The 13,612-nt window shown below is 50.8% G+C and overlaps 1 protein-coding gene across 1 annotated transcript in view; it reads right to left on the bottom strand.

Moving 5' to 3' along the window:
* TALDO1 (transaldolase 1) overlaps positions 1-13,612 on the bottom strand; it is a 110,244-nt gene that overhangs the window by 18,791 nt on the left and 77,841 nt on the right. Inside the window, exon 7 of the mRNA XM_078682811.1 lies at positions 3,825-3,970. Within this exon, the coding sequence (XP_078538937.1) occupies positions 3,825-3,970 (146 nt within the window). The remainder of the gene's footprint in view (positions 1-3,824; positions 3,971-13,612) is intronic.

The following is a 13,612-nucleotide window of genomic DNA, read 5'->3' on the forward strand; positions in this document are numbered from 1 at the left end:
CCCCACTATAAGATGCTCACCTGAGGTTTCCAGGCAGAGCATAATGCGTCCCTAAGACACGCCTCATGTCCCTCATTGGGCCCATATAATGATACCAGTGTGTAATTGTGGCCTCACACAACCACACTAAGTGCCAGCAGCTTACCCGGTATTTTTACCTGCACATTTAGTATCTTCCCAGAGAAGTGTCGCAAACACCGAAACACCCGCCTTCTTCCCTGGCATGGATGAAAATAATTGGTGGTCAAACTAGCGAGACCGGAGTGGCGTCCAGTCTGAGTTTCAAAACTAGTTTCCCGCAGGAAGCAAATATTGCAGTTAATTTCTTTGAGGTACGTCAAGAGTGCCCTTTGTTTTGCCGGAGAGTTAAAGGCAGCATACTTGAGGCTTACTATTAAAGTGTTACGGGTTGCTATTGGGATATTGTGGGTGTATGTGCATCAGGCTAGGGTTCCCCCCCCCCGTCCCTCCCAACATTCGGAGGTCTTTTCCACTTGATGTCTCCTTGGTGGTGGGTTCTACCCAGGTCCTCCCAGTTGGGGGTATTACCAGCTTTAGTCCAAGAAAGTGTCTGTCCCTTCCCTTGTGTTGCATGGGGAGTGATAGGACACAATCCCAAGTTGTGGTAACCCATCATTGGCAGGTTAACCCTCCCTCACCCTGTTCCACCCGTTCATGTACCATCTGTGATTGGTAGGAAAGCCCTGTGTATTATGCATCAAAAGATACCAGTTTAGTGTCAAACTGGATCTCATTCTCTTGCAGCGTGCACAGCCATGAGGTACCCGTGCTTTCAGTTCCTAGCTGGGGGGAGGTTGTCAAAGTTTAGAGAAAAGAGTAAGACATTTCTACGAAAGGTGAACTTAGAAAGTAACATCAGCGACTGCCTGTCTTTGGACACCAATAGCGCCTTGGCGCGTGGGTCCATCTGGCAGGAGGCAATGCAGCACCATCCAGTCGTACAGTGGGTGTGAAGCGGGATCCGCCAGCGATGGCCATTCTTATCTCGTCCCTGATCTGCTGGCAGCCAACATGGTTCTATGGTCTGGCAGACTTACTTGGACCATCTCAGTCTGTTGCTGGATTCTCCCTCCGCCTCCTCTGGCCTGCAGCTGCTTAATAAGTGCCTCTCACGCTCCTTCCGACATTCCTTTTCTGGGGGTCGTTTACGTGAGCCCTTCCTGATGCAGTGCACTCTTCTCTGCTTTGATGCTTGCTCAGCTCCCTCATCGCTCATGTGATTGTCCTCAAAATCACCAGCCTCGAAAACCCCTAGGGCTGTCTGCGCCTCCTGAAGGGAAATCACTGCATGAGTTTCTATATTACACAGTAGTTTAAAGGGGTGTCCCCACCTGTAGCGGATCTCAAGATCCCACAGGAATGTAGTGACAGGTCGCAGGGTCCTGCGACGGAGCGTTGGCTGGGAGAGGTCCTGGTATATGCCCACCTGCAAGCCCTCAAACTGTATAGTGGCCTTAACCCGGGTTGCCGCCATCATTTCTTTTTGCCAATATGAATGAAAGCACGTGACGATGTCCTGGTGTTGGCCTGGATTCTGTACCAGGTGATCCGCCCTGTGTGTGCGATCCAAAACGATCTCCTGGCCCTCTTAACGCTGGGGCAACATACTGAAAAAGCCGGGTCACAAAGTCCTTCAATTTCCCTGCATATGCATGAAGGGGGAACTCCTTTGATGAGTATATTAGAGCACCAGGACCTATTTCCCACAATAGCGATCACGATGACTTTGGTGACACAGGCCAATGATTGCTCTCAGCAGCAACAGCTCCTTAGCTGCGGCGGTCCACAATAGCGATGCGATGACTTTCAGCCCGCGTTCCCTGCAGTAGAACTAGAGGCTCTGGAACTCAGAGGCCTCACCTGCTAGTAGAATCCCTCTCAAATAGGAATCCGGACGGCAGATGGGCGAAGTCTAATGGCCATGAGATTTCAACAGGAGGCAAGCTCAAATCAGGCCCTTGGGTAGTTGCTTCAGCAAGATGGATGAAAGTTTCCAAGGCCTTTCGCTCTAGTTACACAGACAGAGGTTAGTCTTGATATCCAGAAGTAACACCCCATGTAGGGGTTTCAGCACAGATCTTTATACCCCAAAAGTCGGTTCATAAAAAGTCACAAATCACTGAACCCAGCCAGAACCAGTTTGGTGTCTACCTGGAGCACTTTATTTACGAGGCTGCATCCTGCCTTTGAGGGAGAGGGGTCTGCCATCGGACGCACAGCGGGAGGTGGAGCCATCATTCACCTTGCCAGGCACAGCCCTGCTCAGATCAAAGAGTCACCCCTCCCCATACTCCAACTGCCGATCTCCCTATTTAATCCAGGTCGGTCTCAGCTTGCCTTGACCCTCCGAAACCAAACAGCCAATACACATACCAGCAGAGCACACGGGAAAGCTTGGCAAAGAAAATATCTACTTCCCAAAAGCGGTAGTTTAAACACAGAATACAAATATAATCGTCACTAAAAGATGCACTTTAATATTTGGAGCTCAGGCATACTAAATTAGACTTTATCATGTTTGAGTCAACCAGGATTATACCACTTCATACAGTTAATTTACAATAGCGAGCATTCGCGCTGTGGCACTGAATGGCAGTGGCACAGCACCCAGAACATCTAACACCATCAAACACAGAGGAGACGAAAGCAAAAAAAGGAAGGGAGACCCACGCCAATGGTGCTAGGTCTAACAGTCCCCAAGATCGCTAATGTCCATTCGGACCTGCTTTAGATCCGTGGAGACCTCCTGGCTCAACTGTACAAAGTCGTCCCGTAGCATGGTAAACAGTTGTTCCATGAAGCGCAGCTTGATCGGCTCTTTTCCCTGGTCAGGTTGGCCTAGATCCCCTTCCCTGGTCTGAGATTGTGGCAAATTCACGGCTTGTCCATCTGGTAGTTTGCCCCCTGGCTGTAGGTCTTCAATGTTAGCATCCTTTTTGGTACGGCTAGACGTCATTCTGAAAGCTCTCCACCCCCAGGCGTATGCTGAACAAAACCCAGGCCGTCTCCGGTCCCTTGGAGTAAGTTTGCCCTCAAATGGGTTCAGACCGTTCCCAGCCTGCCTCAGCACGTGCGCTCCTCTCCGCAGGCCTGGACTTGCCGCCCTGGCTTCTGTCGTGCTATCTTCTGCTAGAGCGCTCCAGCTATCAGCTTTGCAGATCGTGGGAGTCTAGCCCTGGGGAGCAGTATGTCCCTGGCTTATATTGGGGCCTCCTGCAGTTCAAGCCAGCTGGCCTTTGCTGCTTCCCACCCCCAGTGCGGTGCCCAGAGCCAGTCCCCTCTACCTCTCCTGCAAATGAGCTCTGATTGGGGCCCTCGGGCAGTGCCTCCTGGGTGGGGTGGGCAACTCCCCTCAACATTCCATTTTTTAATGACAAATTCATGCAAAAGGTCTCCATTTTGAGGCAAATAGAGTTTGTCTAAATCCTGTACTTGGACCAAAAAAACTAAATAAAACCAACACACCCCCAAATCTTTAAGACTGTGCTGACTTTTTTGGATATGTGGAAACATTCCTATGGACTTCTCAAAATGAGTGCAGTAGTTTCTTCTAGCATTTTGAGTTGGTGTTTAAGGCTAAAGAGGTCCATAAAATGTGCTTGGAGGGGGTAAGATCTCTGAATGTTAATTCAGAAGTATGAGCTTTAGGTAGATAACATTAGTTTTACGAAGGGTAAACTACTCTATAAGAAACATGGTAGTCCTTGGAAACATGCCTACAGCACTTTACCATAGAAATTGCACCATTCTGCTTTGTGAGCACAGTGCAGATTTGTGGTTGGGCAAAGCAAGGCTTTCCTTACCGCGATCATGTTTTCAAGCTTGACTGAATCAGCAGCAAACTTTCTAATGCCATCTGACAACTTCTCCACTGCCATTTGGTCCTCGTTGTGCAGCCAGCGGAAGAATTTCTCATCCAGATGGATTTTTGCCAAGTCTTGTTTCTGAGCTGTAAGAGAAAACCAAAGGAACCTAAATAAAAGTCCAAGCCATCAAACATCAACAGGAGTACTTGAAAACAAATGTTTTTCCTTTAGTGTTGGCGGTGGGCACTGAAAACAAATCTCAAATGTAAGTAACTGAACCACATGCTTTGAATGCAATTGCTATTGTCTCATTTATCTATTGAGCAAGGCTATCCAATTATCCTCGTGGAAATTGGGCATATGTTCCACAAGCAAAAATGAAATGCTAGTCCATTAACAATTTTGTAAAGGAGCTTAAGCCAAGAGTCCTGAACATACCTGATATTCATTTTATATTTTACAAACTGTACAGATTTAAGTAGTGATAGAGCAACGATTGAGTGACAAGAGTAACTTTGTTAAAGCAAAGTCATTCCAATTAATTAGAAAGTTAACAAAAGCAATTCAAGATTCGCTACACTGAAATGCATAAGCAGATAGCAAGAAAAATTAGAGAAACCGTAAGCTACAAGACTATTTTAAAGTATTGATTGCCCACATGGGAGAAAACTAGTAGTTTACAGTGGCTGCTTATCTCTTAATATACCTAAACAAAACCATAATCAGGAAAGAGGTAGCCAATGGCAATACAAACTATGTCATGACTTAATTTCGCCATCCAAAGTACTAAGACGCAATGGACCAGCCTACTGCAGAGCCAATAATATATTTTGCATAATACGCAGCCTCTTCATGCAGCATTCTAGTGCCAACTCAATACCTAATTTTAATAGCATCACAAAATGGATGAAAAATCCAGCAATATCGGTCCATGCCCGCACATGTCGCAACGTCTAGAAAGTAGACCACAATTTTACATTTATAGATACTAGGCTCTATTGTAGAACTGGTGCCTTGTCTGACACTTCTAGCTCTATGTTGAGTGATGCATCAGTGTTCCTCTTTAATGTATATGTCATTTGTTTCATGCTAGAAGGAATCTGATAAAAATAATTTTGCCCCGGCATAGAATATTACATTTTGCTATTTTTCTTACCCATTTCAAAAAGTATCTAACTTCGCATCAAAATTTATTTTGGGACAGGGATGGACAGCTGTGTAAATATATATATATATATATATATATATATATATATATATATATATATATATATATATATATATATATATATATATATATATATATATTGAATATGCTACTTACCAGTATGCATCTGTTCTTGGCATGTAGGGCTGCTGACATTCATATCTATACCATAGATCGCCGCCTAGTGTTGGGTCCGGATGATTGCACATTGTTGTCCTGGAAGAGTCTTCAAAGTATCACGAGATAGGTGGCTCCTTCCCTGGACTACAGTGCGCATGGGCATCGACTCCATCCCCAGATTGTTTTTAGCCATTGTGGCAAAGATGGAGTGTAATAGTGTAAGCGATGGTCATGCCAAGAGTAAGTGTTAAAAAGTCTGCAGCCGCTACAGGCGCCGGGGAGGAGGGCGGGCGATATGAATGTCAGCAGCCCTACATGCCAAGAACAGATGCATACTGGTAAGTAGCATATACAGTTCGAGGCATGTGGGCTGCTGAATTCATATCTATAGCATAGAATACATAGCAGTCCCTCCATTAACGGCGGCCGCCTGTGCCAGCTGCAGAAGTCTGAAAAAGCGTTTTAAGAACAGCCTGCCCTACAGCTGCCTGCTGCTTGGAGTGCACATCTACACAGTAATGTTTAGTAAATGTGTGTGGTGTAGACCATGTGGCTGCTCTACAAATATCTTCCAAAGGGATATTACCAAGGAAAGCCATAGAGGCCCCCAACTTTCGGGTGGAGTGGGCTCTTGGAGGGACCGTTAAAGTGCGCTTAGCCTTGTGATAGCAAATCTGAATGCACTTAACGATCCACCTGGCTATACCTGCTTTGCAAATGGGGTTGCCTTTGTCCTGGGCTGAGAAGGCAACAAAGAGTTGGTGTTTTCCTAAAGTCTTTGGTCCTATCGATGTAGTACATCAAGGCTCGTTTGACGTCAAGAGTGTGGAGCATTCTTTCGGCAACTGTTTCTGGGTTTTGAAAGAATGCGGGCAGTTCAATGGTCTGATGGACATGGAACTGCGAAACCACTTTAGGAAGAAATTTAGGGTTAGTGCGCAGCACCACCCTGTTGGAGTGAATTTGAATGAATGGCTCTTGTACAGTGAGCGCCTGTAGCTCACTAACCAGTCGCAGAGACGTAATGGCAATGAGAAAAGCCACTTTCCATGTCAAGAACTGAATCTCACATGAATGTAGAGGCTCAAAAGGTGGGCCCATCAACCTGGTGAGGACCACATTGAGGTTCCATACAGGAGCTGGCGGGGTCCTGGGAGGGATGACCCGCTTTAGGCCTAGGAAGGCTTTAATGGCAGGCACTCTGAAGACGGAGAGATGCTGCCTGTTCTGGAGATAAGCCGCTATGGCGGATAAGTGTATCCTGATGGAAGCGTATGCTAGATTGCATTTGTAAAGATGTAACAAATAGCAGATGATGTTGGGAGTGGATGCATCTAGCGGGTTGATGTGTGCAGCACAGTAAATGACAAACCGCTTCCATTTTGCTGCATAGCAGGCTCTGGTGGTGGGCTTTCTTGCCTCCCGTATGATATCCATGCATTCAGGAGGCAAGTCAAGGTAGCCAAACTCTAAGACTTCAGGAACCAGATCGCCAGGTTGAGCTGTTGCGGATCTGGATGCTGAATGTCACCATGGCTCTGCGTCAAAAGCTTGGGCGTGAGGTGTAGCCTTTGATGCGGTACCACGGAGAGTTCCAGAAACGTGGTGTACCATGGCTGGCGTGCCCACGTTGGAGCAACCAGGATGAGAGTCATCGAGTGTTGCTTTAGCTTTCTTGCCACCAGCGGTATGAGAGGTGCTGGGGGAAAAGCGTACACAAATCTGCCTGACCAGTTCATCCATATCGCATTGCCTTGCGACTGTGGGTGAGGGAACCTGGCGGCAAAGCTTTGGCATTTTGCGTTTTCCCTTGTGGCGAACAGGTTTATCTGTGGATGACCCCACTGCTGGAAGTACGGGCGGAGTACTGATGGATGTATCTCCCAGTCGTGCATCTGGTGGCTGTACCTGCTGAGCAGGTCCGCCATCTGATTGTCCTTGCCTGGGAGGTGTTCCGCCATGAGGAAGATGTTCCTCTGAATGGCCCACTTCCACATGCTCTGAGCCAGATGAGACAACTGTGGAGAGTGCGTACCTCCCTGCTTCTGGATGTAGTACATGGCCGTCATGTTGTCCGTCCGGATCAACACGACCGTGTTGCACAGATGTACTTTGAATGCTTTTAGTGCCATGAAGATTGCCATCAGTTCTAGGTAGTTGATGTGCATCTTCTGCTGTATTGTCCATAGTCCCTGCACTGTGTAGTGGAGTACATGAGCTCCCCATCCCTGGAGAGACACGTCCGCAGTCAGGATAATCTGTGGGACAGGCTCTTGGAACGGTCGGCCCTTGCAAAGGTTGTGTGGATTCCACCAATGCAGAGAGTTGTATGCCCGACCGGTGACCAACACTAGGTCTTTCAACTGTCCCTGAGCCTGATTCCACTGATGCGCTAAGCATTCCTGGAGCGGACGCATATGTAACCTCGCGTGCGGGACTATGAAAATACAGGAGGCCATCACTGCATGAACACTCTCGCAGGAAGCAAGTGTTGCGGTTGGAACTGTTGGATTAGCGACTGGATGTTGATCTGCGCTGAAGTTGGCTGAGCCGTGGCTGCCAGAGTATTGATCGTTGCACCTAGATATTGCCGCACATGGGCCAGCTGAAGGTGCGACTTTGGATAGTTCAGGGAGAAGCCCAGACTGTGAAGAAGGTGAATGGTGTGGGACATGTCGGCGCACTGCTGGGCCGACTCTGCCTGAACCAGCCAGTCGTCCAGATAAGGGTAGACATGGATGTGTTGTCTCCTGAGGTGCGCCGCCACTGTCGCTAGACATTTGGTGAACACTCTGGGGACCGTGGTCACTCCGAAAGGAAGGACCATGAATTGATAATGCCGATTTGGAATGGTGAATCTGAGGTATTTTTTGTGTGATGGATGGAGTGGAATGTGGAAGTAAGCATCCTTGAGGTCCAAGGTTGTGAGGAAGTATCCCTTAATGGAGTGAGTAACGGAAGAACTTGCTGCAGCGTTAACATGTGGAAGTGTTCTGAGAGAATGTATTGGTTTAGGGGCCGGAGGTCGAGAATAGGCCTGAGGGACCCGTCCTTCTTTGGGATTAAGAAGTACAGGGAGTACACCCCTGTGCCTTCCTCCTCCACTGGCAAGAGCTCTATAGCGCCCTTTTGCAGCATGACGAGAACCTCCTGCTGCAATAAGTGCAAATGCTCTGTGGACATAGGACGGTGTTTTGGTGGTATGTTGGGTGGAGTGGATATGAGCTCCAAACAATAACCGTATTGGATAAGTTTCCTGACCCACCTGTCTGTGGTGATGGATTTCCAGACTGGCAGGAACTGCTGGAGTCTCCCCCCGACAGGTGTGGAATGGTCGGGGGCAGTGACAGGGCGTCACTGTTTGTTGGAGGCAGAGGAACGGGAGTTGTTGCCCTTGCCTCTGCCCTTGGCGTTGTTGCCCCGATAACCTCCTCTATTTTGTTTGGGGTAAGAGGATTGCGCCCCACCTTTATTGAATTGTGTTTGCTGGGACATTTGGCCTCTGGAAACACCCCTATTGCCTGAGCGACGAAAAGTGCTCCCCCGAAACTGTTGGGATTGGAGAGCTCCCATGGACTTGGCAGTCTCTGTATCCTTTTTTATTTTTTCCAAGGTGGTATCCACCTCAGGACCAAATAATCTGTCAGGGTTAACTGGCTGGTTGAGGATGGTAGTTTGGATCTCAGGCTTAAATCCAGAGATTCTGAGCCATGCTTGTCGTCGTAACATCACACTGGTGTTAATTGCTCTGGCTGCAGTATCCTTAACGTCTAGTGCACACTTAATTGAAGCGTTGGAGATGAGCATCCTTCCTGGATAAGCATCTCCGCAGCCTCCTTATATTGGTCTGGGAGATGTTGCAACAGGGTCTCTAGTGTGTCGTAGTGTGCCCTGTCGTAGCGTGCCATGAGCGCCTGCGTGTTAGAGATACGCCAGATATTGGCCGCCTGAGCTGCTACTCTCTTTCCCGATGCCTCTATCACCTTGGACTCTTTGTCCGGGGGAGGGGCTTCACCAGTGGTTTGCGAATTCGCCCTCTTGCGGGAATTAGAAACGACCAGGGAGTCCAATGGCAACTGGCCCTTGATGTAGGTGGGATCGCCAGGTGCCGGCCGGTTTCTCTCAATTCTAGGGTTGACCACCCTTGCCCGTGTGGGCTCCTTGAAAATGTCCGCAGCATGCTTGAGGACCCCTTTCAGCATTGGGAGGGTTTTCACAGTCTTTTCAGCTGTTGAAAAAGTGTCAAAGAGGAAGTCCACTTCCACAGGGTCAGCATAGAGTTCAACGTCGTGGTTCTTAGCCGCCCTTTCAATCAAGGCATTGAATGCTGCAGAATCCTCAGTGGGAAACGTTTTGATATTGTATATCTGAGGGTCGAGGGCGGGTTGCTGATCCCCTGGTCAACTGTGTCCACCCATGCGTCCTGTTGTGCATCAGGATCTGTGTGGGCCGGGAAGCTGTATTCCTCATCTTGATCCCCAGCATCCTCGGCATCGGAATAAGTTGGCGAGGGCGTGGCAACTCTTTGAGTCCGAGGAGTCAGTGGTTCGACCAAGACCGGTGAATCAGAAGCAGGCCTTTTGCGCTTCAAAGGAATGGTATACGACTACAAAGGCGTCGCCGCCGTTATTTTCCGCTTGTAAAGCATAAGCTTCCCAGTGTCGGCATCGATGAAACGTTCCTCCAGTAATGGTGGTCGATGCGTCAAGGCCCCAGTCGGGAGAGTAGGCATCGACCCCACAGCACTTAACGTTTTCGCTTCGTGCGCCACCCGTGGTGCGAAGGCCTTTGGTGCCACCTTCGGCGGCAATGTGAAGAGGAGTGGCGTCGATGACTTTGAGGTGGGGACCGACTGCCTCGGTGCGGAAGGCGTTTTGGGGCCTACTGCCGAAGCCTTGTCCCTGATACGCTTGAGGGAGTCTGCTTCGTGAAGGAAGTGGACGGCTTCATCGATATGACAGACGACCTCGGTCCAGCAACGTGTGAAGACTAGAGCGTCGATGACTTGGGCTGGTCGGTCCGAGGCTTGACCTTTTTGGCGTCCTGGGCAACCACTTTAGGGGCACCAATCTTTGGCTCGATGCCCTTGCTGGTCTTCGGCTCGACGCCCTTTGCGGCCCTCTGCTCCACGCCCATGCTTGGCTCCGGCTCGACCCGGACTTCGGCTCGACGCCCTTGCTCGAATGAGTCTGGACGGCTTTTTTGGGCTTCTGCTCGACGCATTTAGTCTGCTTCGGCTGGACGGATTTCACCGACTTTGCCGGGTCGACAGGCTTCTTCGGCTTGGGCTGTCCCGACACCTCGGAAGACGAGGGTGTCGACGGTGGAGCATAAGGTTTCGGTTTCGAAGGCGCCTGAACCACTTTAGGTAGTGTGGACACTGAAGGTTTCACTTTCGTTTTCTGTAATGGCGGCTCCGTCGAAGTGTCCGTAGCCGGGCGGCGGGGCCGTGGATTTTGATAGAAGGTCTTGGGTAAGGTCGATAGGCGATCCCTCGACCTGAGCCTTCGTAAGTGTTCGAACGGGGCATAGCTCGTCCTCTGAGCTATGTTCCATGGCCCCATCGTCGTCTCCTACCTAGTCGACGACTTCTTGTACGGGTAGGCCTTCGACATCCACTTGATAGTCGACTTCCGCTGGAGGTGAAATCTGCAGCTGAACGTAGTGTTCGCCTGCCTCCTCGCTGTCTAAGATGTCCACCCGTGCCGTGGCCGACTGCCGGGCCTCCATGCGTGCCACGCGCCGAAGCCGAATCGTTTTCTTCTAACAGAAACGGGAACAACCCCATACAGTTGGCTTCATCGTGGTCCGGCGATAGGCACTTGTTGCACACCGGGTGGACGTCGATGTGTGGGTACGGGACACTTCTTGAATGAGCTCCGTTCCATGTCGCGTCGTCGAGGGTCTTGCTGCATCGACTGGGCCTCGAGCCCCAAAGACTCACGCGACTCCCTGGATGTCGAACTCTGGAGGCGAGTCCGAACAGAACCGGGCACCGAATGCAAACAATACCGACGATAAGAGACAAAATGGCCTTCTGGCTTCGAGAATATTGTCGATTCCGAACTGGAGAGAACGAAAGTACATCCGATCCCAATGGCGGAAAAAAAACAATCTGGGGATGGAGTCGATGCCCATGCGCACTGTAGTCCAGGGGAGGAGCCACCTATCTCGTGATACTTCGAAGACTCTTCCAGGACAACAATGTGCAATCATCCGGACCCAACACTAGGCGGCGATCATACATACACTCCCACCTCACTTGGACCTCCAAGATTTCATACATTCAAATAACCATAAAATGCCCCAAATACACATACCAATTTTGTGTTTCCATGCCTCCTTTGCCGAATACAAACTAAATTATAAACTATATAAATTATACATTTTGGCACACCAACGCTCAAACCATGTAAATGTTGAGGCTGAGGGAGGATCCCTGGGGGTATGCTGCTGATGTTCCGAGGCTTTGGAACTGAGCGGGGAGGGGAGAGGGGGGGAGGGGGGGTGAGAATGGGAGGCGGATGCTCTGGGTTCTGCAAGAGAGGAAGTAGGTGGTCCATTCCAGAGCCTTGTCTGCGCGTAGTGTGTGGTGGCAGACAGTGTCGAAGGCAGCGGAGAGGTCTAGGAGGAGGAGTGCTGCAGTCTCCCTGTTGTCTAGCAGGGTCCTGATGTAGTCGGTGGCGGCGAGGAGGGTTGTCTCGGTGCTGTGGTTGCTGCGGAACCCTGACACGGAAGGGTCCAGGATTCGGTTCTCTTCGAGGTATCGGGTTAGCGGTCTGTTAACGATTTTCTCGATGACCTTGGCCGGGAAGGGAAGCAGAAAGATGGGTCGGAAGTACGAGGTCTCTTGGGTCTGCCTTGGGGTTTTTGAGTAGGGAGTCGGCGTGTTTCCAGCTCTCTGGGAAGGTCGCGGGCTCAAGGGAGAGATTGAGGACGATGCGTAGGTGGGGTGAGCTGAAGTGGATTGTGCTCATGGTCTTGGTGTCAGACGCACACGCTGGTCCAGGCTAGCAAGGGGACGTGGTCGATGGTGGGGAGGTGGGGGGGGGTGTCTGTTGTGTTGCTGTCTGGGTGTTGAAGCGGTCGTGGATGTCTGCTATCTTGCGGTGGAAGAAGGTGGCGAGTGAGTCGCACAGGGCTTGCGACGGCGGGATGTCATTGGTGTTGGAGCTGGGGTTGGAGAGTTCCTTCATGATTTTGAAGAGCTCCTTGCTGTCGTGTGCGTTGTCGAGGCGGTCTTTGAAGGAGGTCTTCCTGGCAGCCCTGATGTGGTGGTGGTGGTTGCGGACGGCGTCCATTTGTGCTGCGTGGCTGTCTGGAGTTTGTTCACTGTGCCATTTCTTCTTTGGTTTCCGGCAGGCTTGCTTGGCATCAAGGAGTTCTGGGGTGAACCAGCTGGCCCGCTTGCTGGTGTCTGTGGGGAAGGGGGGGGGAAGGGAACAGGGTTTCTTCTTCAGCGGAGCGAGGGGGTTGGCGCAGTCCTCGATCCAGCGTCTGAGGTTGCAGGCAGCGACGTCTGTGTTGGAGGGCTCGGTGGGTGGGCTGAGAGCGAGGTTTGCATGTAGTTGGTCTCCAGTGATTTTGCTCCAGCGGCGGATCTGTTGGGTGAGGTGGTGTGTGTGGTAGGTTTCTGGAAGGTGAAGTGGATGCAGCGGTGGTCGGTTCAGAGGAGTTCGGTGGTGTGGCTGACGGAGACGTGTGGGCTTGAGGAGAAGACTGGGGCAAGCGTGTGGCCGGCGGAGTGGGTGGACGTTGTGACGAGTTGCCTCAGTCCAAGGTTGTCGATCAGGGTGGTGGAGTTGCTGTCGTTGTTCTCAAGGTGAAAGTTCAGGTCTCCAAGGAGGCTTTAGTCGGTGCCTCTGAGGGTGGAGTTGGGGGGTCAGTGTGGATCTGGAAATGCATGTGTTTGTCGGGGCTGAGCACGTCGTCGGTGCTAGTAGAGACCCTGATGCTGTTCTTGTGGACAATGGCAATTCCTCCTCTGACTCCGTTGGTACGGTCTCTGCGGTTAATCTTGTAGCCGTCTGGGATGACTATGGCAATGCCGGGTGCGGAGCAGTTGTTCAACCAGGTCTGTCAGAAATGCGACGTCTGGGGAGATTGTGTTGAGTAGGTCCCAGAGCTAGACTGCGTGTTTGCGTGCGTAGCGGGTGTTCAGTAGTATGCAGCAGAGGTGGGTGAGGTCTTTCTTGGCGGGTGGTTCGTCAGCTCTGCGGCTGGTGTAGCTGCAGTTCCGGCAGGTGAAAGGACTGTGCGTTACGAGGCACCCTTGAAGCAGTTGTGGGTCGGTCGGGGGTTGAGTGTGCAGAGTGCTGGCGTCGTAGTGGCAGCGGTTGTCATGGCTGGTACGGGGCCAGGGGTTCTGGTGCAGTCCAGGCGCATACTGGCTTGCCGCGCGCCAGTGGCGCGACCGCCATGCATGGGGAGGTGGGAGTTAGTAGCAGCTGGGAGGCGG

Source organism: Lissotriton helveticus, chromosome 3_1 (assembly GCF_964261635.1).
Source record: "Lissotriton helveticus chromosome 3_1, aLisHel1.1, whole genome shotgun sequence".
NCBI lineage: Eukaryota > Metazoa > Chordata > Amphibia > Caudata > Salamandridae > Lissotriton > Lissotriton helveticus.